The following is a 22,849-nucleotide window of genomic DNA, read 5'->3' on the forward strand; positions in this document are numbered from 1 at the left end:
CTGATCTAATGCACGTAAAATTGGAAAAGAAAGACCGGCAGAGATTACCTCTTTCGTGAGAAAGTAAGTGACAATGAAATTGATCCTGCTGCCCTTTTATGAGCAAGTGATAAATATGGAAGGGTTTGATTGGGTTTTTTTGGCTTTTACTTTGATTATTTAATAAAACATGAGAAGCAAGGATATTTATGGTTAAGTGCGACGTCATGTAAAGAGTTTGATTAGAGAATTTCATATATTGTGGGATGATGATTAAGCTTTGTTGTTTACGGTATGTTTGTTGGATAATGATTGGATAAGTAAGATTTTTTTATTATGGAGGATAATATATTTGTAGGTTAATTAATTATATTTTTATGATAATTTTTATTATTTAAGATAAATATTTGTAGAATGATTAATTATATATGTAAAATGCTTTTATTATGAAAGATGATAATTTTTATTTATACATATGTTTTTTGTTATTTTTTTTATTTTATATATAATATTTTTAATATTGAAAATTAGACTTTAGATGTTTTTCATAATTGGTTAATATTGATATTTCTATGGTGCCGTGGTAAAAAACTTTTAAAAGTGAAAAGTTTTTGAAAATGGGTGATGATGACAAGTTTTTTTTAGAATATGATTCCAATAAAATAAAATATTTTTGGTAATATATCTAAAAAATAAAAAAATATTAAAATTTTCAAAAAAATATTTAAAAAATTATTTTCAACAAATTATATTAAAGACTAAGTTGAATTAATTAGTTGCTCTAAGCAGCAAATAATACGGATGAAGCATACAATTTTGCCCTCCCTTCTACTTAAGGTGGGCTTCTGAAGAATTAATATTGACTCCATTTTGATGAAAGGCCCATGAATAAAGCCCGTCTTGAACCCAATTTTATCAAATCAAAATCAAACCAAACCCAGTGGACGACCCAAGAACACAAGGACCAAACCGAAGATGCCGAATGCCGACGATCACCCACACGGGTCCCACCCACGTGGGAATTCGTTTCCTACATTCCTTCATTACTTAACGGAGCCGTCTCTATCCGTCACGGCCCATCACGTTCCGTCAAACCGCCCTCCCACTCTCTCCTCAGCGTCTCTCCCTCCTCCCCTAACGTCTTCCGTTCGAACCGTTCCCCTTTCCCCCAACCCTAACCCTAACCCTAACGCCCCCCCATGGCCTCTTCCGTTGACGACGATTTCTCTCTCCTCGACGACCACCAAACTAATCCTAACCACCACCACGTCCTCCACCACCACCACCACCACCCTTCTTACGCGCAGATCCACGCGCCTCCTCCCGACAACCACGATGCCGAAGATGACTCCGATTCCGCCTTCCGCGGAGCCAACTTCGACAACAACAACAATAACGTTACGTCCTCTGACGTTCGGATCGAGAAGAGAAGAGATCAAGAGGAGATAAATGATGGCGTTTTGAAGAGACCGAAGCAATCGACGACGGAGTATAGAAAAGACAGAGAAGAATGGAGCGACGCTGCGATAGGGTGTTTATTGGAAGCTTATATGGAGAAGCTGACGCAGCTGAACAGAGGGAATCTGAGAGGGAGGGATTGGGAGGACGTGGCGGCGGCGGTTAGCGAGCGATGCGAGAAGCAGAGCAAGAGCGTGGAGCAGTGCAAGAACAAGGTTGATAATCTGAAGAAGAGGTATAAGCTGGAGAGGCATAGGATGAGTGATGGCGGCGTCACGGTGAGCCATTGGCCTTGGTTTAAGAAAATGGAGGAGATTGTTGGGAATTCGCTGCCCGTAAAGGCGGTGCCTGATGAAGATAAGGGCGGAGCTTCTCCAGGAACTGCCGTTAGACAATCCAAAAGGTATATTTCGTTAGTTTAGCAGATAATATAAATATTTCCGTTTATTATTGAGATTATTGTTATATTTGCTAATATTGCATGCGAATTCTCTAAGTTTCTTCATTAGGTTGTTGTCATAGTGAGCTTTTATATGATGCCACCAGGGAATAAATTAAAAGGTGGGTATGTTAGCATAAAATCATCATCATCGGAATAAAATTTTAGCAGGAAAAATGTGAGCAAAGCTTCTTGATTTTCACTCTTTTGTTCTTGAGTTTGTTAGTTGTTAATTTTGTCAAATACTCAAATCTGAAAAGGATGCTAGAAGCACTTGTGGATAATAACATTTGCCGGTTGTTTTGTACTAATTTTGTATTTGAAGAGTTTTATCTGTTAATATTATTGACTACAGCTTGTAATAAAAATATCGATGTCCTAGTTGTTAGTACATATCATGTTAGTGTGAACTGTATGGACTATTTTGTATATTTGTTCTTCTTTATAATACTAATAGAAATACCATCATGGTCGTGTGTATCCTAATTTATATTTTTACAGCAGATATGCTTCAGCTACACCAAGTTCTGCAGGTCAGATAATTAGCATGAAGTCCAAAAGTCCTAAATGGCGCAGAGTGGTTTTTAAAATTAGTGGCGCTGCTCTTGCTTGCACTGGTCCTCACAATATTGACCCAAAGGTTTACCATGAGTTTCTTATCTAGTCAGTAACTATGATGCTATTATTATCAATATTGAATTCTTTAATTAGTTGTTTCTTTCTGATTATCAGGTGGCAATGCTGATCGCTAGGGAAGTTGCAATTGCATGTCGCCTTGGTGTAGAGGTAGTCGTTACTGCATTTTATCTCTTATAATTGGGGGGATGATTGCATCCTTTTGACAGGCAATGGTTTTTTGTTTTTTATTATTTATTATTTTTCTCCAGGTAGCAATAGTTGTTGGAGGTCGCAATTTCTTTTGCGGAGACACATGGGTTTCAGCAACTGGTTTAGATAGAAGTACTGCATATCAAATTGGGTAATGTGGTCACTGCTTAACTCACAATGGAGTATACTCTCTTTGATCTGCATGCCAACTTTGGGTTAATTTTGAAAAAAAATGAAAAAGAGAGTAATGCTTAAGCTTAAACCTAGAGTGAGGCTTGTAAGACGAAGCTTGCTAATTTATAGCTGTCTTTGTATTGTAAATTGGCACAACTCCCTGTGATAGTTCTAGGTGTATAACTATACAGAGATACTTTTTAGTTGTTTCTGGAAATGACTCAAATTGAGTGGTATACGTATGCCTTGATGCCTGTAATGCTGTTTCTTGTTATATTCAACTAAACAAAACTAAAATGATAGAGTGGGTAACAAGAAATGATCTTAGTTATCAAATCTGTTTAGCTGACTTTCAATCTTCATGGGCTGACCATGGCAACATTTTATTATTCTTATTTATTGATGTTAAATGTGTAGCAAACAGTTAGAATTGGGTTTTCAGCAGAAAGTTACCTGCTATTCCCATATAGGCAGCTATCTTGAGGAATACAAAGTGGTGCCTGATGTTGAAAGGATGGCATGGATACGGTGTTGAAGAAGGGAGAGGATTGGATCTTTACCAGCACAAGGAGTATTGAATAATCAACCACCGCAAGATTGATAAAAAGTGGTTTTTTATATGAAGAAAATTATCACATGAAAATTTTCTAGATGAATCTGTAGTGGAATTAGTTCATTCAAGTCCAATATGTTGATTGTGATGCTGCCTAATAAATATGTTTATGCACTTACATATTCATTTCAGTATGAAACTAATCAAACCATGACCCCTTCAATTTACTGCAGCATGATGGCATCTGTGATGAATTCTATACTGCTGCAGTCATCATTGGAGAAAATGGGTGTTCAGACCCGTGTGCAAACTGCATTTTCAGTGCAAGAGGTTGCAGAACCATACAGTCGGCAACGGGCCATCCGTCATCTTGAAAAAGGTAGAGTTGTAATATTTGGTGGCATTGGTGCTGGCACTGGAAATCCACTCTTTTCTACTGACACAGCTGCAGCGCTTCGAGCTTCAGAAAGTATGGTTCTGTCTCTTCTGTTCTTTAACAATTAAATATCTTGAACTATATGTCACTCTCTCTCTCTCTCTCTCTTCCACCTTCCATCAGTGACACAGAAAACTTGAACATATAGGCACCTTTGTGTTTTCCTGGTTCTCTGGTTTTAACATGTTTGCTTTTTTGTTCAGTTCATGCTGAGGCAGTTCTTAAAGGTACGAATGTTGATGGTGTTTATGACTGCCACTCCCAGGACAACAATGCTACATTTGAGCACATCTCCTTTAGAGAGTTAGTCTCTAGAGGTGCTACAGCCATGGACATGATGGCGTTGACCTTCTGTGAAGAGAATGGCATTCCTGGTTGGTATTCTTGTTGCCTTGATTTATAGTATTGATAAAGACATAAGTTACGGAAGATTAGTTCTGTCACTTTCAAAACATTGCTGGTCCAACTGTTTAATCTTGTGCTTGAAGTTTGTATCCCTTGTTCTGAAATTTTTATCTATTGCTGCCAATACAAGTTTCTAAATATGAGGTAACCTGTTGATATTAAGTACCATAGGATTGATAGCATACCAATTAAATAAATTTACTTTGGTACAGTTGTGGTCTTTAATCTTCTTCAGCCTGGAAACATCTCAAAAGCATTATGTGGAGACCAAGTTGGTACACTGATTGATCAAACTGGAAGGATAAGCTGATCTAGAACTACTTATCAGATGCATATTTAGTTGTGACCATGGATATTGAGTCAGATTACTGTTAATATAATTTAGTAACAACAAGTGTTCATGTAAATCCTGCTGCCGTGTTTCTACAACTGAGGTGTGGGTGGATTCTTGATTTGAAGATGCTGCTGCTGTAACATTTGGAGGCCAGGTTTTACCCTGCGATGCCAATAACTAATTATTCTCACAGCTAATTGCTTCATTGACAATTTGTATTCTCTTATGGTGCCAATACCCATCTTATTTAAATGTATTAGAAATTGTATCGACATATTGAAAGCATCAGATGTGGGAGATAGTTGCTGCAATGTACCATTAGTGATTTACAAGAATACAAGTGATACTCTTAGATTAGGATTAGAAGTGGTAAGTTGTCACAAGCTGAAACTTACTAATGGCAACTTGTACCAGGAACTATATTATTTGCAAATTTTAGGGTCTCTCAAATTGCATTCAATTTGTATTATTGTTTGGTTTGAGATTGCAATTAATAGAAGGGTGAGAACCGATGCCATGAAAACATCTATCTGCGCTGTACGTTTGAAGCATTTATGCATATACAAGGAATGGGGACTTTATATACTTGCAATGCTTACATTTTCAGTGTATTCTAAACTGTGTGCATGACAATACTAATCAAAGCTCATGAGATATCATTTGCATTAGTTCTTTATGTACTAACAGGAATGGTATCAATCATCCAACAGAAGGGGATAAAACCATTGATGGAGCTTGTGTTCTTATCAACAAGTTTCAAGTGGTGGAATTTGGTGTGAACTATGATAGATGGTGGAGATTAATATTGCCTTTTCGATTATATAGGAGAATCAGCTGGCAGCGAGAAGGCAAACATTGATGAGAATCCAATGGCCCCCAAACCCAAGAATATTGGGATTCAAAGCAGTTTACTTTGAAAAGCGTTGGGATTTAGAAATCAATGGATTGATAGATTCCTTTGCTATTGCTGTTACCTGCTATGCTACCGCATTGAGGAGAATAAGATGATAATGAGTAATTAAGATGGAAAAACAGATGACACAGCTTGAGCAGTACATGACATGGTGCATTGTGTGTTTTACAATCCCACAGTTCTTTGTTGGTTGGCTGGCTTTGAGGTGCAAGGAGAACTGTTAATGGTGGAAATTATGGATAAATAGTCAATGATTCTTGTAAGAAACAAATTCTGCCCTCTGGTGGGTATTTCGAGGTGAACAAAAGGCCTGATTCTAATAAGTTGTTTTAGCCCATGACAATCTGAGTGCCATTCTTAATTTGACCAACGTCAATGATACTTAAACAAGGGCAGTGCAGATTATGACTTGGCTATTGAGACAAGACAGGATGATTATGGCATAATACAGCCAGGAGTAGCTGAATTGGGAGGAATCTTACTCTATTTCAAAGTTGAGGAAGCCTTTTATGTACATTTACACTACCACTTCATAGCTTCCCAGCAAACTGTAATAGGCTATTAAATGCAAACAGAGCGGCAAGGATTAACACTCTCAAGATTGAGTTGTCTTTGGAAATAATTAATAAACTAATTCAAAATGTCAAAATTACATTACAGAGCTGTAGTCTGAATAAAACTATCTTGGTTGCCTGGTGTGAAGATCATCAGTGATCTTCTTACCAGCAACAACGAGAGACATAAGGCTTACAAATATTACAAAGAAACACAAGGCAAACCAGGATCTAAGACAGAGCCACAAAGTGTGATAATTTGCAGCGAGATCATGCAGATCAAAGAGAGAAGAAGACGATGAAGCGTCCATTAACTAATTGATTTACCACTGGCAAATTATTGGCACTGAAAAGATCAGTAACCCGCCAGTCCATCTTCAGTGGTAGCGAGGGAAGGCGAAAGCGAATTGCGTGATTCATCATAATCCTCCCCTAAAGGAGACTGCTCTACCCGGATATCCTCAATCATTTTAGCTACTTCTGCCATTGTAGGCCTCTTTTCAGGCTGCGGAACCACACAGGCCAACCCTACATGGAGCATTGAGACAAGTTCCTCCTCAATGTTTTTGTACCTCAAAAGTTCTTGATCAAACACTTCCGCTGTCCACTCTTCCTTGACAACTGATCGAACCCATTTCGGAAGATCCACTGCCTGTTCTTCTTCCTCCACTCGAGGACGTGTTGGTGAAGGATACTGTGATGGAGCTCTCCCTGTAAGCACTTCCAACAGCAAGACTCCAAAACTGTAAACATCAGCCTTTTGAGAAAGTCTCTTGACTTCAGCTTGCTCAGGAGCCCTGTATCCACCCAATCTTGCTATAGCATGGACAGGGTTTAAAAGCAGAGACAACCCGAAATCAGAAATCAACGCAACCCCATTTTTGTCAAGAAGCACATTCGAAGATTTCACGTTTCCATGTGGTATCTTTGGTGCACTATACTCTTCATGAATCTTTGCTAACCCTCGAGCTGCCCCTAACACCAAGCTGATTCTCGTAGTCCAATCCAGTGGAATCCTCCCTGGTCCTCTGTTCCCTATTTTCCAACCATAAAAAGAAAAGAATTACACACCAAAATCAACAAATCTTGAAATATACAGAGAAATTTGTTCATGAGTATCCTGAAACACATAAACCATATGGTTCATCTGTTCTCAATGCATGGAAGGAAAATGTTTCCTTCACTAATAACCTACCATGAAGAAGCGAATGCAGGCTTCCATTAGGAAGATAATCATAAACAAGAAGCTTCTCCTCTTTAGCATAATAATAAGCTCTCAGTTTCACAACATTCGGATGCTTAACCTTCCCAATAACATCCATATACTGTTCAAACTCCTTCCTTGGACAAGGATTCGCATCCTTAAGTCTCTTAACAGCTACAGTACACCCATCATCAAGCACTGCTTTATAAACTGTTCCCAAACTCCCTTTTCCAAGCATTTCCGCCGAAGCTCTCAACAAATCTTCCAACTCAAACTGCTTCCTTCTCTCAAAAAACACCAGCTTACTCCTATCCGTTGCGTTTGTTCCATCACTGTCCGCTCCCCCACTTGCATAAGCTTTCTTTTCACTTCCATAACTACTTCCACTCCTCCTTTTCTCGCTCTCGCTACCGGCTTTCGAAACACTCTCTCCCCTGTTTCTTCCACAGTAGTAAGCCACAACAAAAGAAGCCACCACCAAAAACACCACACAATTTGCTACTACAATTGCAACTATAGCACCAGGGCTTAACCCTTTACGTGCCTTAGCTTTGTCTTGTCCGATGATTGGTGTCTGCGGCATTGAGCTCGGGTTCGATGGAACTGTCTGGGCCGATGCATCCACCGGTGGAGACCCTGTAAAGGAACAAACCGGCAATGGACTTGGCCCACAGAGCCCTTCATTTCCTGTAAAGCTTTGTTCAGTAAATTTTTTCAGTAAACTTTCCGGTAACCGCCCGTAAAACTCATTGTAGGTCAAATTAAGCTCCTTTAGGTTTTTAAGGGAAGAAGAAAAATCTGGGATTTGGCCGGTTAATGCATTGTTTTGCAGCCGCAGAGTAATGAGCCGGTTCAAACCGGAGATTTCTTTAGGAATGTTGCCACCTATGTTGTTGTTGGATAAGTCCAGGCGGAGTAGTCGTTTGAGCAGCGAGATTTGCGGGGGGATTTCACCAGAAAAATCGTTGTCCGCCAGATAAACGAGTTTAAGGTTGGTACAGTTGGTTAAGGTTGAAACACTGCCGTTCAAGCGGTTATTTTGGAGGTCGAGGATTCGAAGCTGGTCGAGCAGGAAAAGGGAGGTGATGGGACCACGGAGGGAGAGGGACGGGAGCGATAGAGCGGTGACGCGGCCAGTTGAGGAGCAAACGACGCCACGCCACGTGGAGGAACAGGCGTCGTGGCCGGTCCAGTTGGAGAGGAGGTTGCCGTGAGTGTCGGCTTGGAGCCGGAAGAGAGTGAGGGCACTCGTGTCGTTTGGGGAAGAAGGAGAGGAGAAGGAAAGAGGAAGAAGATAAAGGAGAAGAGTGGAGAGAAGGAAGAAGGAGCATTGATGAGGGAAGTAATTCATGGTTTGTTTTTTGAGCGGGAAGAGCAAAGGGAAGAGAGTGTTTTTTAAAAAACACTACGACCACTACTCTCCCAGTGCATGTTTTGTCTCTCTATGAAATTAGAGAAGATTTGGGAGGTTCTTGGATGTTGGGGGAATGATTAAAGAAGGAGGGGGTGGGGATGGGTTTATTATTCTTTTCTTTCTTTCTTTTATTATTTATTTTTTTGAAAGAGGGATATATGATTAAAGGCGACATTAGAAGATGGTAATTGGAGTAGGAGGGTGGTTGTGTCAATGATTGCTGTTCTCCACTCCTTCGAAATGGAATGAGTAAAAAGGTTACAAATTCAGAAGCTTCACTTTTTTGCTATCTACACCATTTTTCCATCACCAATTAGGTAGATTGGGTGTCAGTAATTCTTGCATGGTTGGGATTCTAAAACTATGACAGTGGGGATCATGAAGCATGAGCTTGATGACATGCTCTTTTATTATGATAGGATAAGATTTCAAAAATTTTCTTTCGTTGTTTACCAGTCTGCAAAGTATTGAGGGTGTGGGTTTTTTTTGAAGTCTCAAGTTTCTTGAATGCTTAAAAAGACTAGCACCCTAGAAAGATTTTTGGCATGTTTCATTGCCTGTCAAAGAAAAGAGCGGTACAGCAGTTCACATTTCACAGTAGTTGAAACCCTTAGCAATCTACTTTTGAGTTTTGACTCTCAACTTGCTAGCTAGAAAGTTTTAACTGATTAATTACCTTTTTGCTACGCAAATGATTGGTATTTGCCGCGTTGTCTATCAGGAAATGTATTGCTAGTTACCATCTGTCCATTTCTAGGGACAAATAATCCGTTATTAAGCTAGAACTGTGTTTCACGTTTTGAGCCATGGAAAAAGAAGATGATGACATATCTGATCTGGAAATACTCCACCCACCCTGAATGTTTCTGTTTTACCTATTCCAGAATTTGAGTGAGTGTAAGAAAAACCAATCAAACATGTACTTTTTTACCTGGGAAATAAGCTGCTGAATGCTGAATGTCCTATACCATAAAAGAAGGGAAAAAGCTGCTGAGGCCTGAGAGCTGACCACAGCTGTATGTTACGTGAATGACCAATTAATTCCCCAGCTGCTGACAATGGAGAATTTCTAGCCTTGTCCCATATGTTTTAAGAACCCTTCTGTTAGTAAAAGGGGGTAATGCTTTACAGATGTATGGCATTTGTTTCAGTCAGAGATTTCCATAGTCAAAAACCCAAAAAACATTTGATTATCTCGCCTGCTTTGCTTATATGGGCTGTATCTCCATTTCTGTTTTTCCCATTACACTCCTTTCTAATTGCAAGAACATCTTTTATACCAAGATTTTATATGGTGTCGGTGCCCTCTCAGTCTCAGCAGATGGAACTTTTGCCACCTTATAATGGTCGCATGACCGAAAAAGTAAAAGTAATAATATTAATAATAATTAGTCTTCTAAGGTATGCATACAAAATTTGCTCATGATTTTAGTTAATCTCTTGTTTGACCTCTGGAAAATACATGCATAATTGGCCGCCCAAAGATAAACTACTGATATTCAAGCAAATTCAAAATCTGCCACTTGTTTAAACATAAAAATAAAATACTACTACCATGTATGGTCAGCAGGAATTTTCTTGTCTTTATATTTGATGGGGTTAAAAATCAAAACAAAAGCATCCAAAAATCCCCTAAATCTTCATAGCCCCACTTGCATTATGGACCACTAGCTAGTAGCAGAGGTGAAATAGATACCATCCATGTTTTCAGTTTACTCTTGTGATCCTCATGTGGAGCTAGCTATATTGTAGTAATATTTGAATTTAGGGGGCATGATAGGTTCTTTCTTTGGACAAATTTTGGATGTTTATTCTTAAAAGAGAGAGAGAGAGAGAGAGAGGGGGGGCTTATAGATTTGTCTGCTGGTCCCTTGCTTTCATTAACTTGAGAAGGAAAAAGGTTGCAACTTTAAGTCATAAGAAAGCAAAGTTGCTAAGACCTTCTCCCTTGGATGATGAGCAGAATCAATAAAACAAAAGCAAAAACATGACTGAACTTCTCTCCTAATAACCTTTGATGCTTCTCCTTTATGTACAACTTCGGAGTCCATCTGTCTCCACGAGCATCTATGAGAGTGAGTGAGTCCCATTATCTGCTGTTCGGGACCTAATAGCTAGCTATACTGTAATTTCCTTCCGGAAGCCAGGTGGTCCGTTTGGCTGCCTTTAATCCTATCTGAACTGGATGGAGCCACTGATAAAGCAAAGAAATTGCTTCTTTTGATGCGTGGAAAGCACAAAAGAAGGCCATCCATTCTAACCCTTTTCAGCAAAGGCTGTTTCTGGGTTGATTTGTCTAATAAAACTTTCAATCCTGTTAAGTCACTACTAATTTATTTCCTGATAAAACTATGTCAAATCTGCCTTTGCAAGGACTTCGGAATGAAATGATCAGCCACCTTATATGGAAACAGTAAGAGGGAAACCATAATTTTGGCCCTTAACATAATCACATGGTAAATTCATAACAAAATTTACAAAATCAGCAAAGCAGCGATCATTCTATTACTGACTTGCTGAGCTGTTTGTAATGGCGAAAAGCAATTTTAATTGGAAATTTTTTTGTATAATTGGTGAAAAAAAAAAAACAAAAAGGGTCACATGGTGGGGCCTTTGGGGTACAGGAATAGAGTCAAGGATGTCGTTAAAAGACAGGGAAACACCTCAGCTTTTTATTTTATCTTTACAAATTACAAGCACTATTTATTCTTGCTTTGTATAACGAAACATGCATAAAGGGTAAAGAGGAGAGATTGAAGGCGGGATTGTCGTCTGAATTTCCTTTCATTTCACTCCACCCACACCAAGCCTCTAAGGTCAGCTCATGGGCAAAAAAAGTGTTAGCAGTCGTCAGTGTACCACACCAATGAAATTGTCTCCTTTCTTTTTCTGTGTTTTTATCCTTCTCTTCATTCTTTGATTGCACCTGAGTCATAGGAAAATGAAACCAAAGCCCACCACGTTTGGGATGTCTCTGACTCAGGCTGGGCTGAAATAAATCCAAAGCAGAAGCTTGGGTTTACCTCTGGATACGGGCAGGCATTGATCAAGGGTGTCAGTGCAGGCCAGGCCTAAGGGGTTTTACCATTTTTCCTCACAAGATATCTACTTTGTACATGTCCAAGATTTGAGTGATGTCTTCATCTCTAATTTGTTAGATTGTAAATATGTTTGGGATGCTAATCTTAGATTTCTTTGTTTTTATTTTTCCTCTCAATTATTATTCATAATTGACATAATGTTTAAAATAATTTAAATTATTTACAAAAATTCAAATAAACTCTTATTTTTATATTTCGATCATTCAAGTTTTTATATTTTTAGTTCAGATCAAATAAAAACTTTTATAATTGATTATTGATTACTTGTCATTAACCAAAATATCATTTGTTATTTTATATTCACATGACATTAATAATGTCATTAACATAAAAAGTGGAATATATCATATTACATGTTATCATTTATCATGATATGTCAACATATAGGATAACAAATGATATTTTAATTAATAACAATTAGTCAACTAATTAATTATAAAAACTTATTTTATTCAATATAAAAATATAAGAGTTTGATTAAACATAATAAAAAAAAATCTTATTAAATTTTCTTACTTGTGAGAAATTATGTCTTGATAATTCATAACTAATTTATTTCATTGAAAGGTTTTGCTACAGACATAAACTCTTTTTTTTACTTGTTAACAAACCAAGAGAAAATTTCAAGCAAATCTTCCACAAAAAGGTTAAGATGATTACGCCAATAAAGCAGAATAAGATGTGAAGGAATAGTAAATAATGAAGTCATCATTCCTAAAGAAAACACCATACTATGGCTTCTTCCATTTTTGATCTCCATAGCTTTCTTTTACCAATGTTAAGGGAGAAGGGCAAACAATGAAAGAATATTTCTTTTTCATCTCTACGAATTATGATTCCCTACTAATAGCCAAGTTGGTTTAAACATCGCAATTTTCAATAAAGTAAACAAATTAGGGAATATCTGATCCGTACCTTACCCGTATACGCAAACCTTCACCACCCTTTTCATGATGTCGCCCAGCATTAAATTTTCATCAATGGAGGTGCAGGTGCCCAACATAATATATGCAAACACGTTAGTGCTAGATACAAATCAACATCATTTATTTTCCATCATGTATTTCCTACTAATACAGTCCTATTTTTATGGTACTGAATACATGGATGCACTAAAACACTCGTATCTTTTTTTTTGGTACAAAATACATGGATATACCAAATGATCTAAATATGAAAATAGAGAGACAGAAATAATGGTGTCGTGCCGTATATAAACAATACAAGCTTTAAAAGGTAAAGATTTAATATCTTACATTCGGACTATCTGGACTACTAGTATTTTTTCACACTCTAGCATTTCTCCTAAGTACGCTGAATGTATGATGTTTCGTATGTACAAATACTGAAAGATTTCTTGTTCGTTACATGCACAAGGAAGGTAGATCTATTTCCCAGAAATAGTTGAAACTATTTCTTCGAAGCAATGGTGCCACAATTTGCATTATTTATAATTGGCAAGCAAACGTCCGGACAGACACAGACATGTTAAGTAAAAGAAACACCTTCCCCTTCATACAGACTACAATTCCATGTTCTAGCATAAAGTAAAGAAGACATTATAGAAGCATTGCAGGTAAATGTAGCCTAACTTCTGTTTCACAATAAAGATGTTAACAACTCTTTAGACATTGCTTGTTTTATATTGTAGGTAGTGGTTTTAACTAAAACATAAGTAAATGTCTACACCCTATATAAAAAAAACCCTCTTCATGTCATTTTTGTATTTTATTGCGAAAAGGTATATCAGAGATTTAATCTGATAATAAAATAAGAATATTAACATGAAATGCAAAATGGATTTAAAGAACCTCACATCATCCAATATAATTTGAACAATATCCAATGTTGAGTATCATGCTACATCTGTTTACTGTGATCACTGGGTTATGTATGTATATATGTATGTATGTATTTTATGCTTTAAATAACAGACCTAATGCCACAATCATTTCTGGTCACTTGATCAAGTGATCTAATGTGCATATGGAGATTCACTTTCAAGTATAGGCATATGTGAGATGCAATTTCAAGTGTTTTCTGGTTTCTCGTTGGCAGCTTTCAGGGCGGTTATCTGTTAATGGTCCTTGAGCTCAGTTGGTAGCCGTAGGAATCAAAAACAATGCAATGAAGAAAATATAATGACTCACGTGTTGATCTCCCAACAGATGAATGGACATGAACCATAGCAGAAGCTGATAGGTCTCAGGAAGTCACTCCATGCTTGCACCATTCACACATTTTGACCATGGCACCTGAAAAACCCTGCAGCTTATATATACTTAAATAATCTAAAAGATCAGGTCCTGCAAGCTTTTTTAATATCAATATCACAACTTCACAAGGCACCTTGTCACAGTAGGGGCTATCTTCATCATCACAAGAGCCACTGACACCTACCAAGATCAATCAATCTGCCCACCTGCAAAGTGAAGCAAAACATTACTGTTTCCTTTAAAAAGGGGTCAAACAATACATAGAAGGATTTCACTGGAGTGGTATTAACCAGATCCATCATTCTAGCCAAATAGAGAAAAATATAATTTTTTTCCCATTTTTCAGTAGTTGACAGTTAATTCATTCTGAACAGCAATCTGTCAACAGTCACTCATATCCACCTTTAGCAAACACATGAAGACACATGGCACTAGGGCCTTGTACTGAGCACAAAAGCTAATCAGGTTATTTTTTTTCATAATGATTAACCGCTAGTGTTACTATGCATTACATTCCTTTAAGTTGCAAACCCAACATTTTTTATCTAGGTGCTAGTAAACTGCAATTCTCCCAAAATTTGGCAGCCATATACACCTAGTTGCTTTGCAATAAATGCATGCAACTAGTAATGGGACAAAGATGAGCGCTTAGGCAGGTATTGATTACATCAATTACAGTATTCCAGAAAGGCCTAGCATAACAGAAGGACCTCACGACCTAATATTTACTACCCAAATGGATAGGCAACACAATCTCTACTGTATAAATTATCCACAATTCAAGTGTTATTATAATATATCATTGAAACACCAAGCCTTGCCTTCAGCTAATTCCTAAAAGAATGACAGTGTTTTGTGCTGTTTTGCAGGTTACATGTAAGTATATGCTGCAGAGGATCTGTGGATTGGATGTATATAAAGATACCCAAATTTCAACAAGAAAAATTGAACCTCATTCCATGGCTCCTCCAACAGATTATTCCAAAAGTGATGTCTGTAACATTATGAAACTCAAACGAATGTACTTTATGTGGCGCAAACTTGCTGGAACCAGAGAGAGGAAACTTCCCAGGGATGTCCCCCCTGGTCACTTGGCTGTTACTGTTGGGGATGCTGGCAGGAGATTCGTCATAAAAGCAGATTACTTGAACCAACCAGTTTTTCGTCAGCTGCTAGATAAAACATATGAAGATTACGGTCCCAATAAAGATGGTCCCTTGGCTATACTTTGTGATGAGTGTCTCTTCAGGGATATTATTCATTCGTTGGATGGTGGGTCAGATGTCTGTCAATTAACTTAGCATGTTAACAATAAAGATCTCAGTATAAGCTCATGGAGGACACCAGTCCACTACTTCATGGTTCCATTGAAGAAAGATATGCTGGAGTGACAGAAACAGCAGCAACGATTGGGTGTAACAGTTGGAGCAGTTGTCAAATTTCTCTGAAAGTCATCATCATTTCTTCCTGTTAAATTAATGATGCAAATAGAGTTGTATTATTGCTGCAGAATTTATAAATATTGGTTATTGAGCTATTTATGACAAAACAAGTATTTGCTAGTCGAACTTCATGCATGTATGTTTTATTCATCTAAATGTTGGGAACAACCCTCAAGTACAAGCATACACAGAGTTGCAAAAAGCAGAAAAAGGATAACATAGAAAGAAGAAACAGCAAAGAAACCAAAAAAAAAAAATGCCTCTACAGTTTCATTTTAGATTTAATATAGTTATGCATGGAAATTTTTTTCAAAAAAAAAAAAAAAACCAAAATAATACACTGATGAGAGAATACTACAAAATAAAAATTATATAAAGAACAAAATATGAAATCATCCTTGCATAAAAGTTTTTTTTATTTTAGAGGTATCTAGGTCAATCCAACATAAATTCTGCACTAGGAGCAATTAATTTTTCAATATTTTCTAGGAAAATAATTTGATTCCCAGATTCAATGTACCTCATGATAAAGCAAATGGTAATATAGGACTCACAAAATGGGATCACACGGCTTGATGTGCTCTGGTGCTAGAGCACGTGCAGGCTTCACTCTCATATTTATATTCATTGTATGCCAGTCTATATTCTAAGAGAACACCTGCCTTAAAAAATGGAAATTCAGTAGATTCCAAGCATTGGTTACGACACTACTCGATAAAGCATTGAAAGCTTCTTTTGCAGCCTTCTGTCGTGATTCTAGGATCTTTGCATCACTAAAGAGCTTCCCTAGAGCCTTTGCAAGATCTAATTTCCCTGACACCTGCAGATTAGCAATAGTGAAACCTTCAATGTTTGACCACAAAAATAAACATTACTATGTCAACAACAGATACAGAAAATTTTACCTAAGGCCTAATGAAAACATGTTGCCAATTAAAAAGGTATTAATATTTGACTGAGATTTTCAAGCAAATTGAACAATTTTAAACCTAGAAATATAATATCATCCATAAAAGAATTCAGTTCAATTTAAGCTGATTTAAGGTAAATGACTCTAAAGAGAGAGCAAATTCCAGGAGTATCATCTGCCAATCTAGATTGTGTTAACACCATTCACTAAGAAACATCCATATGGAATAACCTCCAAAACAGTACTTGGAACACTGGCAGATATAGAGAAATCAGCTTAATACTTTACGAACAATATTTAGGACTACATGGACTAATATAACGTGAATCAAGCAGTGATTAAGGAATAGCTCGGTAATAACCACACCAATCCTCCTAAAAGGAGGTCCTGCGTTTGAATGCCCCATTTGCCAATGTTCTTTATTAAAATAAAGAATAATCAAGCACAACTGCAAACACATAAACACCTCTTACTTTTATATATACTAAATGTTTCAAGTACAATAATTGTTTATCACATTGGTGTAAAAGATGTTATCATCTTTGCAGAATCAATCCAGAAACAGTCCCAATAAGAGATCCCTCCAAACAAATGTATTTAACTTGCAAAGATACCTGCATTACAGACAAAGGATTTAACTGCTGCATTTCTATCACCATATGTGAGAAATGGCCGACATGATGACCTGAAAATATCACAAAACAAAACCCTTGAAAACGGTATGTTAAGAGGCAGATGAAACACATAAGGTGCAAGATGCAAACTTTCACCGGTCAAAACAGCACAGCCAGCAGCAGCTGCTTCTGATATGTTATGACCAGCTAAACCAGGGAAGAAAGAACCTCCGATTACAGCTATTGGGCTCAACTTATACAACTGCCTCAATTCACCTGCAACACGGATTAAATACAATATAGTAACATTATAAATCAAGTTTTGCCATGGCAAGATAAATAATTCAAAGTTGTTTTACTTGCATAAGAATTACAATGGAGGTGAGGCTTTTGAGTCCAAAAATATCAACAAATTCAGAACAATTTACATTTGAATTCCTCGTAATGCAACTCAACCTCTGAAAACTGGAAAGTGGAAAAGTTCTGCTGGCAGCAAAAGAGGCTACTATCTGCCAGGCAATCCAATAGGCTTGACATCATACAATCCTATCCATTTTAGATATATCATGATAAGCCTCATCTGACAAGCCCAATTATGCTTTTTGGTTCTATTTTAAAACTATTTCTGAATTGTTTCGCAAGTCCAAAGTATTCCCAAACTATTCAAGTTGATTAGATGCAAATTTAAATTAAAACTACCTCCAATAAAAAGGTTGAATTCAGATCAAAGTTGTTTCAAACCAACATATTAGTGCATTCCCCAATTGGATGTTATGACCATGCTTATTAACTTTCTCTCATCTTAAGCTCAGTTAGTTCTACATAGATGTTCTGATTTCTTATATGTTCTTTTTTATCTTGTTACCCTTAAGCCCGGGTTGCATACACCATTCATTGTTTATCACATAGCATCTCAATAAAAGTTAAACAATAAACAACCCAAATCAAAGTCTGGAAAAGTTGGCGTGATATTTATAGGATTAACTAAATACCAACACAAGCTCATGGTAAAATCCAATTGGAATTTCAACTATATATATTTTTTGAAAGGTGGAATTTCAACTAAAATTAAAATAGAGAAAAATTGAGGAAAAGTGAAAAGGAAGAAGATGCTGCATACCAAGTGTATCCACCACATATATGCTTGTTCCGGGAATAAGTTTTTCATGTTGAGACCTCAAAGCTACAGTTTTCCCTCCTTTCTGCAATTCCTGCATCATTGAAAGCAAGGTTTCCTAAAAATTTTAAGAAAATGTAAATGTAGCCGGTGCATATTCATGAAGCCATGCACTAAAAACATTCTTCCTCATTCAGGGGCAGCTAATTCCTAAATTAATTAAATAATCAGTTCATGATTAATGATTTATACAGACATTTTTTTAGTGGAAAGAAATTAACTTTAACAACACCCTAATGAAAAGGCATGATGTGAAAAAGCATGTTGAAGATGCTAAATAAATTTCATTATCTTTAGAGTATGACTGCAATGAAGAGGAAACAAACTGTATTGCCAATAAATTAACTAAGGGTCCAAAAACTTCACACCACAGTGCTTACAGGGAACTAATTCCCCTAGGAAATTGTAAACAGCAGTTATCACCAGATAAAAGGGGAATACTTTCTATTTCTGAACCATCAATGTCATATTCCAAAACCAAGTACATAAGATGAGTTAGAAAATAGATGTTGATAATTTAAAAGTAAGAGGAAGTGAGGGGCATAACGGTAAAGAGACTGAAATTTCAAGCACGTAGTAAATTGACTAGAAAGATATTGTATTTGATGAAAAATAACACTTGTGTGCAGCAGTATCATACTTCAGCAATCTCTTTTCCATGTTGTGGATGTCGAGGCACGATAATGGTGACAAGGTCAGGGTAAGTTTGTGTGAGACCCTTGTGAACTCCTAACATTACTGCAGCAAATGTCTGTTAGTGCTTTGTCCAAGAAAAGCGTAACTCACTGCATGTAGATTTTCACTCTAGATACTTGGGTAGAAAACTAAAATGATCCTGGGAGTTTTTAAGTCATAAATGTCCATGAATGAACCCATTATCACCAGAAAAACATTAAATAAATGGAAAATGACCATGATGCCTAAAAATTAAACTGTCCAACTGGATGCACTAAATTAATTAACAGCAGAAGCCATGATTACAACAGTAAATATGAAAGTAACATGTTAGACGGAGGAATTGTGCAAATTCAATGAAGGTCATTGCCCAACGGAAAAAGGCACCCCCCACAGACTGATCAGACAAAAACCACTTTCATCTTGGTGACAACGCCATAGATGTTTCATATGATAATCACCCATAAACTCAATATGGCATGCTAACTTTCAGAACAACTACATCAATATAAAATTATCACATCATATCACAAATTTAAGGTCTTGCATAATGCAAATGACAACCAAAGTAGAACAAGGTAATCACAAGTAGAGTTGCTTAGTAGCAAGAACTGACTTTCTTCTTCACCTCGGTGAATTGAAGCAGCCATCCAAACTCGTTTTTGAGAAAGCTGTTTCTGCAGATCTTCTATGCGTCCGACATCTTTCACAAGAGGTTCACATTCATCCACCGCTTAATAAAAAGCATTGTAGCATATTAGGATAGACCATAATAATTTCTTAAAAAGTTATGAAGATATACTATCTAGAAAAAGTTGAGGGATATTTATACAAGGAATTTAGAAAGTAAGAACTGGGTGAAAGAAGGCATTGCAGTGACTGTGAAATTATTCTTTTCATGTACTAATTATAAATAAATTACAGTACTTCATCCAAAAAAAATTACCAGTATGGGACAAACAAATTGACAATTTAACACTGTACAAAAATTTAGTCTATAATACCATTTTGAGGTTCGGTGTAAGAGCAGAATTGCATAAGATTAACAAAGGATATTCCTAGCAAAATTTGAGCAGCATACCATATTTTAGATCACCAGAAAAGTTTATGCTAAAGGGTGGCGCTTGCAGTAGCTGAAAATGAATTGCCTGGACAGAGCTCTGTGGCATGCAACAATAAAAATGCTAAAGTAAAAAAAAGGTCCTAACAACAACCATAGAAGAACATTTGCTTTGCTTTGATAAGTGACATGACAAAGGAAGACAGAATTAGGCATATAAAGATATTGGATTACATACCAATGGGACAATCAAGGAAAATTTGGACAATAAAAGTGATATTAGTGGAAAGAGCACTGGTCTGGACCAATTTCTAAAGGATTTTGCAGACAACCGAGCATTTAATAGTGCCAAACCAATCTGAAAAAAGAAAAATAAAACACAAAGGTTATACAGTAATAAAACACCTGAAACATAATAAAATACCATAAATCACACATGAAGAATGTCATATAATAGAAAATTAGACAAATTGTATTAGATTAAACGTTTGTCCAAAATTCAACCTGTCTCTGAGATCATTCAGCAATCATATAGTAATCAGAAACTAAATTGTTTCACATCAATAGGTTAACAAACTGATGACTTACTTTCTTTTGCCTCAAGCGGGTTTCCAGAAAAAAGTAGTACATACATACATACACATATCACCAAGTAGTAAACAACTTACTCCACATTTCGAAGCACCCACAATAAGATTCGGCCATAATTCACTCTCCATTATTACAATTCCATTTGGCTTCCAATACCCAAGGAAAGCATCCATGGCAGAAGGAGTATCAATTGGAGCAAACTGTCAAAAAAGTTAGAAAGCTTTACTACATAATTGAAAATGCCACAACTGATTATCATATCTATATTTAATTGCAATAGAAGTGACATGACTGCATGCATCAATCTTCCATGTTAATCAACATTAGTTAGTATATGCTAGAGAACTAACCTGATATATAACATTAGCTGGAATTCTATTTTTCAGTACTTCACTGCAAAGAGAATGTTACAATACAATGTTTGCTGTAAGATCAATTAAAAAGTACATACTCAACTGAATGAACACGTGGCAAGTCCCGCAGCCCTAACCAAATTAATGTTCTACAAGAAAAACAGAAATAAGAGTCTCAGGAATGACTTACAACGCAGAAAACGTCGTCGTTGTCATCAAAATGTTGACATCTGGCCTAAGTTGACTGCAACATTTGATGACAGGAATCGCGGCCATTCCTTCCCCTAAAGAGACAGCGTGGAACCAGAGTAGCAGGCCGGGGGGGCGGGGGAGGGAAGGGCGGCCCAAGCGTTCGGGCCACCTGAGAGGGTGTTCCAGCCCGCGGAACTTGCGCCAGTGTAAGTGAAGGTGCAGCAACGGTGATAGACCGTAGGTCAATGCTCTGTAGATTTTGTAAACTAGCTCTCCCCTGGATGCCGCCATCGCCATTTTCCCTTCTGCTTGCTTTGGGAGTCTGCTTCTTTTTCTTTTTTTAAAGCAGGGTTTGGATGGCTTCGGCTTGGCGCGGTGAGATTGGGCAGGAAAAGGTTTTTCTGGTCCCATCAGAAAGTTTCCTAGTAAGGCCTATGTGGTTGCAGTTGAGCCTTTCCAAATGTAATAATGGGGCTTCACTTTGTTGTAAAAGTTTTCCTAATGGGCCTTATCAATGGATCTTCCTGTGTGTTTTTTCTCAGCTTCGATCTTCGGGAATGATTAGTAATCGAAAACCAATTTATCAAAAAAAATTTTTGTGTAAAATATTTTATTAAAAAAATTAATATTATTTTAATAAATTATCAAAATATTTTCTATTCATTGAATTCTTCCGTAAAAAAGTGTTTTCCATTGTTACTCACACTTTAAAATTTTAAATTCTAAGGATTTTCAGTTTTTTAAATAAGTTTTGAAAACAGACTCCTTATGTGTTGATAAAATTAGTTTTGAAATAGAATATTTTTTATTGAACTTGGAAACTAGTGTTTTTTTTTTAAATAATGCTTGAGAATTCTATAAATTATTTTTAAAAAATTCAAATAAAGTTTTATCTTTTTATTATATTTAATCAAACTTTGTATTTTTTATTTTGAAATAAATAAATTTTTATGATTAATAGTTGACTGTATATCATTATTCAAAATATTATTTATTATTTTATATTTATGTAATACTGATATAGTTTTAATGTGATGTTGATATGGATTGTGAAAAATATCATATGATTATATTATTATATTATATCATCATTTATTATGATATGTCGTTATGTCATGTGACATAAAATAATATTTTGACTAATAACAGTTACTCAATCATTAATTATAAGAGAATGTTTGATTCAAAATAAAAATATAAAAACTTGATTGAACGTAATAAAAGAATATAAATTTATTTTATTTTATTTAAATAATTTAAGAATTTATTATAATTGTTTTTGTTTACTTCTTGGTCGCTTGATACGTAGAAAATCAATGGGCCTACGTTGTTTTCAATGCAGCTAGCTGCTTCGATTGTCTTGTACCTGAATTCTCTGTCATAACAGGTAATATATGATTCTCGTTGATAAGGTTCACGTAGCTATAAGTCATCTCATATTAAAAATAATAACAAGAGAATTGTCCACCACTTTTTGGTGATTAGCCCTCTAATGCAAAACTTTGCTTAATATATATATATATATATATATATATATATATATGTATAATCATTGGCAATGAACTTAATTTGGATATTAATCAGATTGCTCTCAAATCAAGCTCATGAAAGCACAAATTAATAGTACTATACTTTTGGGTAGTACATATAAATGGGGGACCGAAAGGAAAACCATATACGTGAATAGTGATGTAAGCTTAATCAAGCCAACAATATATTTAATTTGAGTCCAAAGAAGTGGGTAAGAAATTGACCCTTTTTATATGAATTTCAATTTAAAATAAAGGTCTGTTATGATCATGAGTGCTGTTAAAGCACTCTTGATTG

At 36.3% G+C, this 22,849-nt stretch overlaps 3 protein-coding genes across 11 annotated transcripts; 1 reads left to right on the forward strand and 2 right to left on the reverse strand.

Moving 5' to 3' along the window:
• Positions 1-1,034: 1,034 nt before the first annotated feature.
• On the forward strand, positions 1,035-5,191 carry LOC18598133 (aspartate/glutamate/uridylate kinase family protein). Its single transcript, XM_007027518.3, has 7 exons — positions 1,035-1,840; positions 2,381-2,516; positions 2,609-2,662; positions 2,764-2,855; positions 3,665-3,900; positions 4,071-4,241; positions 4,485-5,191. Exons 1-7 carry the CDS (start codon positions 1,179-1,181, stop codon positions 4,580-4,582), a joined length of 1,449 nt encoding a protein of 482 aa, XP_007027580.3. The 5' UTR covers positions 1,035-1,178; the 3' UTR covers positions 4,583-5,191.
• A 929-nt stretch (positions 5,192-6,120) lies between these two features.
• Positions 6,121-8,770, reverse strand: LOC18598134 (Leucine-rich repeat protein kinase family protein). Its single transcript, XM_018122262.2, has 2 exons — positions 7,269-8,770; positions 6,121-7,108 (listed from the first exon to the last, which is right to left on the reverse strand). Exons 1-2 carry the CDS (start codon positions 8,626-8,628, stop codon positions 6,429-6,431), a joined length of 2,040 nt encoding a protein of 679 aa, XP_017977751.1. The 5' UTR covers positions 8,629-8,770; the 3' UTR covers positions 6,121-6,428.
• Positions 8,771-11,335: 2,565 nt separating this feature from the next.
• Positions 11,336-21,444, reverse strand: KDTA (KDO transferase A). Of its 9 annotated transcripts, XM_088806788.1 has the most exons (16): positions 21,021-21,442; positions 20,828-20,870; positions 20,555-20,677; positions 20,125-20,244; positions 19,908-19,986; positions 19,443-19,559; positions 18,792-18,889; positions 18,095-18,185; positions 17,131-17,250; positions 16,975-17,045; positions 16,005-16,270; positions 14,960-15,475; positions 14,142-14,214; positions 13,943-14,057; positions 12,708-12,736; positions 11,336-11,680 (listed from the first exon to the last, which is right to left on the reverse strand). In XM_088806788.1, exons 1-11 carry the CDS (start codon positions 21,431-21,433, stop codon positions 16,097-16,099), a joined length of 1,449 nt encoding a protein of 482 aa, XP_088662914.1. In that variant the 5' UTR covers positions 21,434-21,442; the 3' UTR covers positions 11,336-11,680; positions 12,708-12,736; positions 13,943-14,057; positions 14,142-14,214; positions 14,960-15,475; positions 16,005-16,096. The 9 variants fall into 9 exon arrangements, with proteins under 9 accessions (XP_088662914.1, XP_088662911.1, XP_088662910.1 ...); XM_088806785.1 differs by lacking the exon at positions 11,336-11,680 and having other exon boundaries at positions 12,602-12,736; positions 13,943-14,047; XM_088806784.1 differs by lacking the exon at positions 11,336-11,680 and having other exon boundaries at positions 12,602-12,736.
• Positions 21,445-22,849: the final 1,405 nt, after the last annotated feature.

Source organism: Theobroma cacao, chromosome 5 (genome assembly GCF_053813885.1).
Source record: "Theobroma cacao isolate CCN51 chromosome 5, ASM5381388v1, whole genome shotgun sequence".
NCBI classification, from domain to species: domain Eukaryota; kingdom Viridiplantae; phylum Streptophyta; class Magnoliopsida; order Malvales; family Malvaceae; genus Theobroma; species Theobroma cacao.

What these genes read in the sequence shown, in the direction of transcription:
- LOC18598133 (XM_007027518.3), top strand. Translation starts at nt 1,179, where the DNA reads ATGGCCTCTTCCGTTGACGACGATTTCTCTCTCCTCGACGACCACCAA. An exon ending in GCCGTTAGACAATCCAAAAG is followed by an intron (nt 1,841 to 2,380) that starts GTATATTTCGTT and finishes TTTTTACAGCAG; the next exon opens with ATATGCTTCAGCTACACCAA. An exon ending in CATGTCGCCTTGGTGTAGAG is followed by an intron (nt 2,663 to 2,763) that starts GTAGTCGTTACT and finishes ATTTTTCTCCAG; the next exon opens with GTAGCAATAGTTGTTGGAGG.
- KDTA (XM_088806788.1), bottom strand. Translation starts at nt 21,433, where the DNA reads ATGGGACCAGAAAAACCTTTTCCTGCCCAATCTCACCGCGCCAAGCCG. An exon ending in TTCTGGTGATCTAAAATATG is followed by an intron (nt 19,560 to 19,907) that starts GTATGCTGCTCA and finishes CTTTTTATTAAG; the next exon opens with CGGTGGATGAATGTGAACCT. An exon ending in TCACCGAGGTGAAGAAGAAA is followed by an intron (nt 18,890 to 19,442) that starts GTCAGTTCTTGC and finishes CATTTGCTGCAG; the next exon opens with TAATGTTAGGAGTTCACAAG.
- LOC18598134 (XM_018122262.2), bottom strand. Translation starts at nt 8,628, where the DNA reads ATGAATTACTTCCCTCATCAATGCTCCTTCTTCCTTCTCTCCACTCTT. An exon ending in CCTGCATTCGCTTCTTCATG is followed by an intron (nt 7,109 to 7,268) that starts GTAGGTTATTAG and finishes GTTGGAAAATAG; the next exon opens with GGAACAGAGGACCAGGGAGG.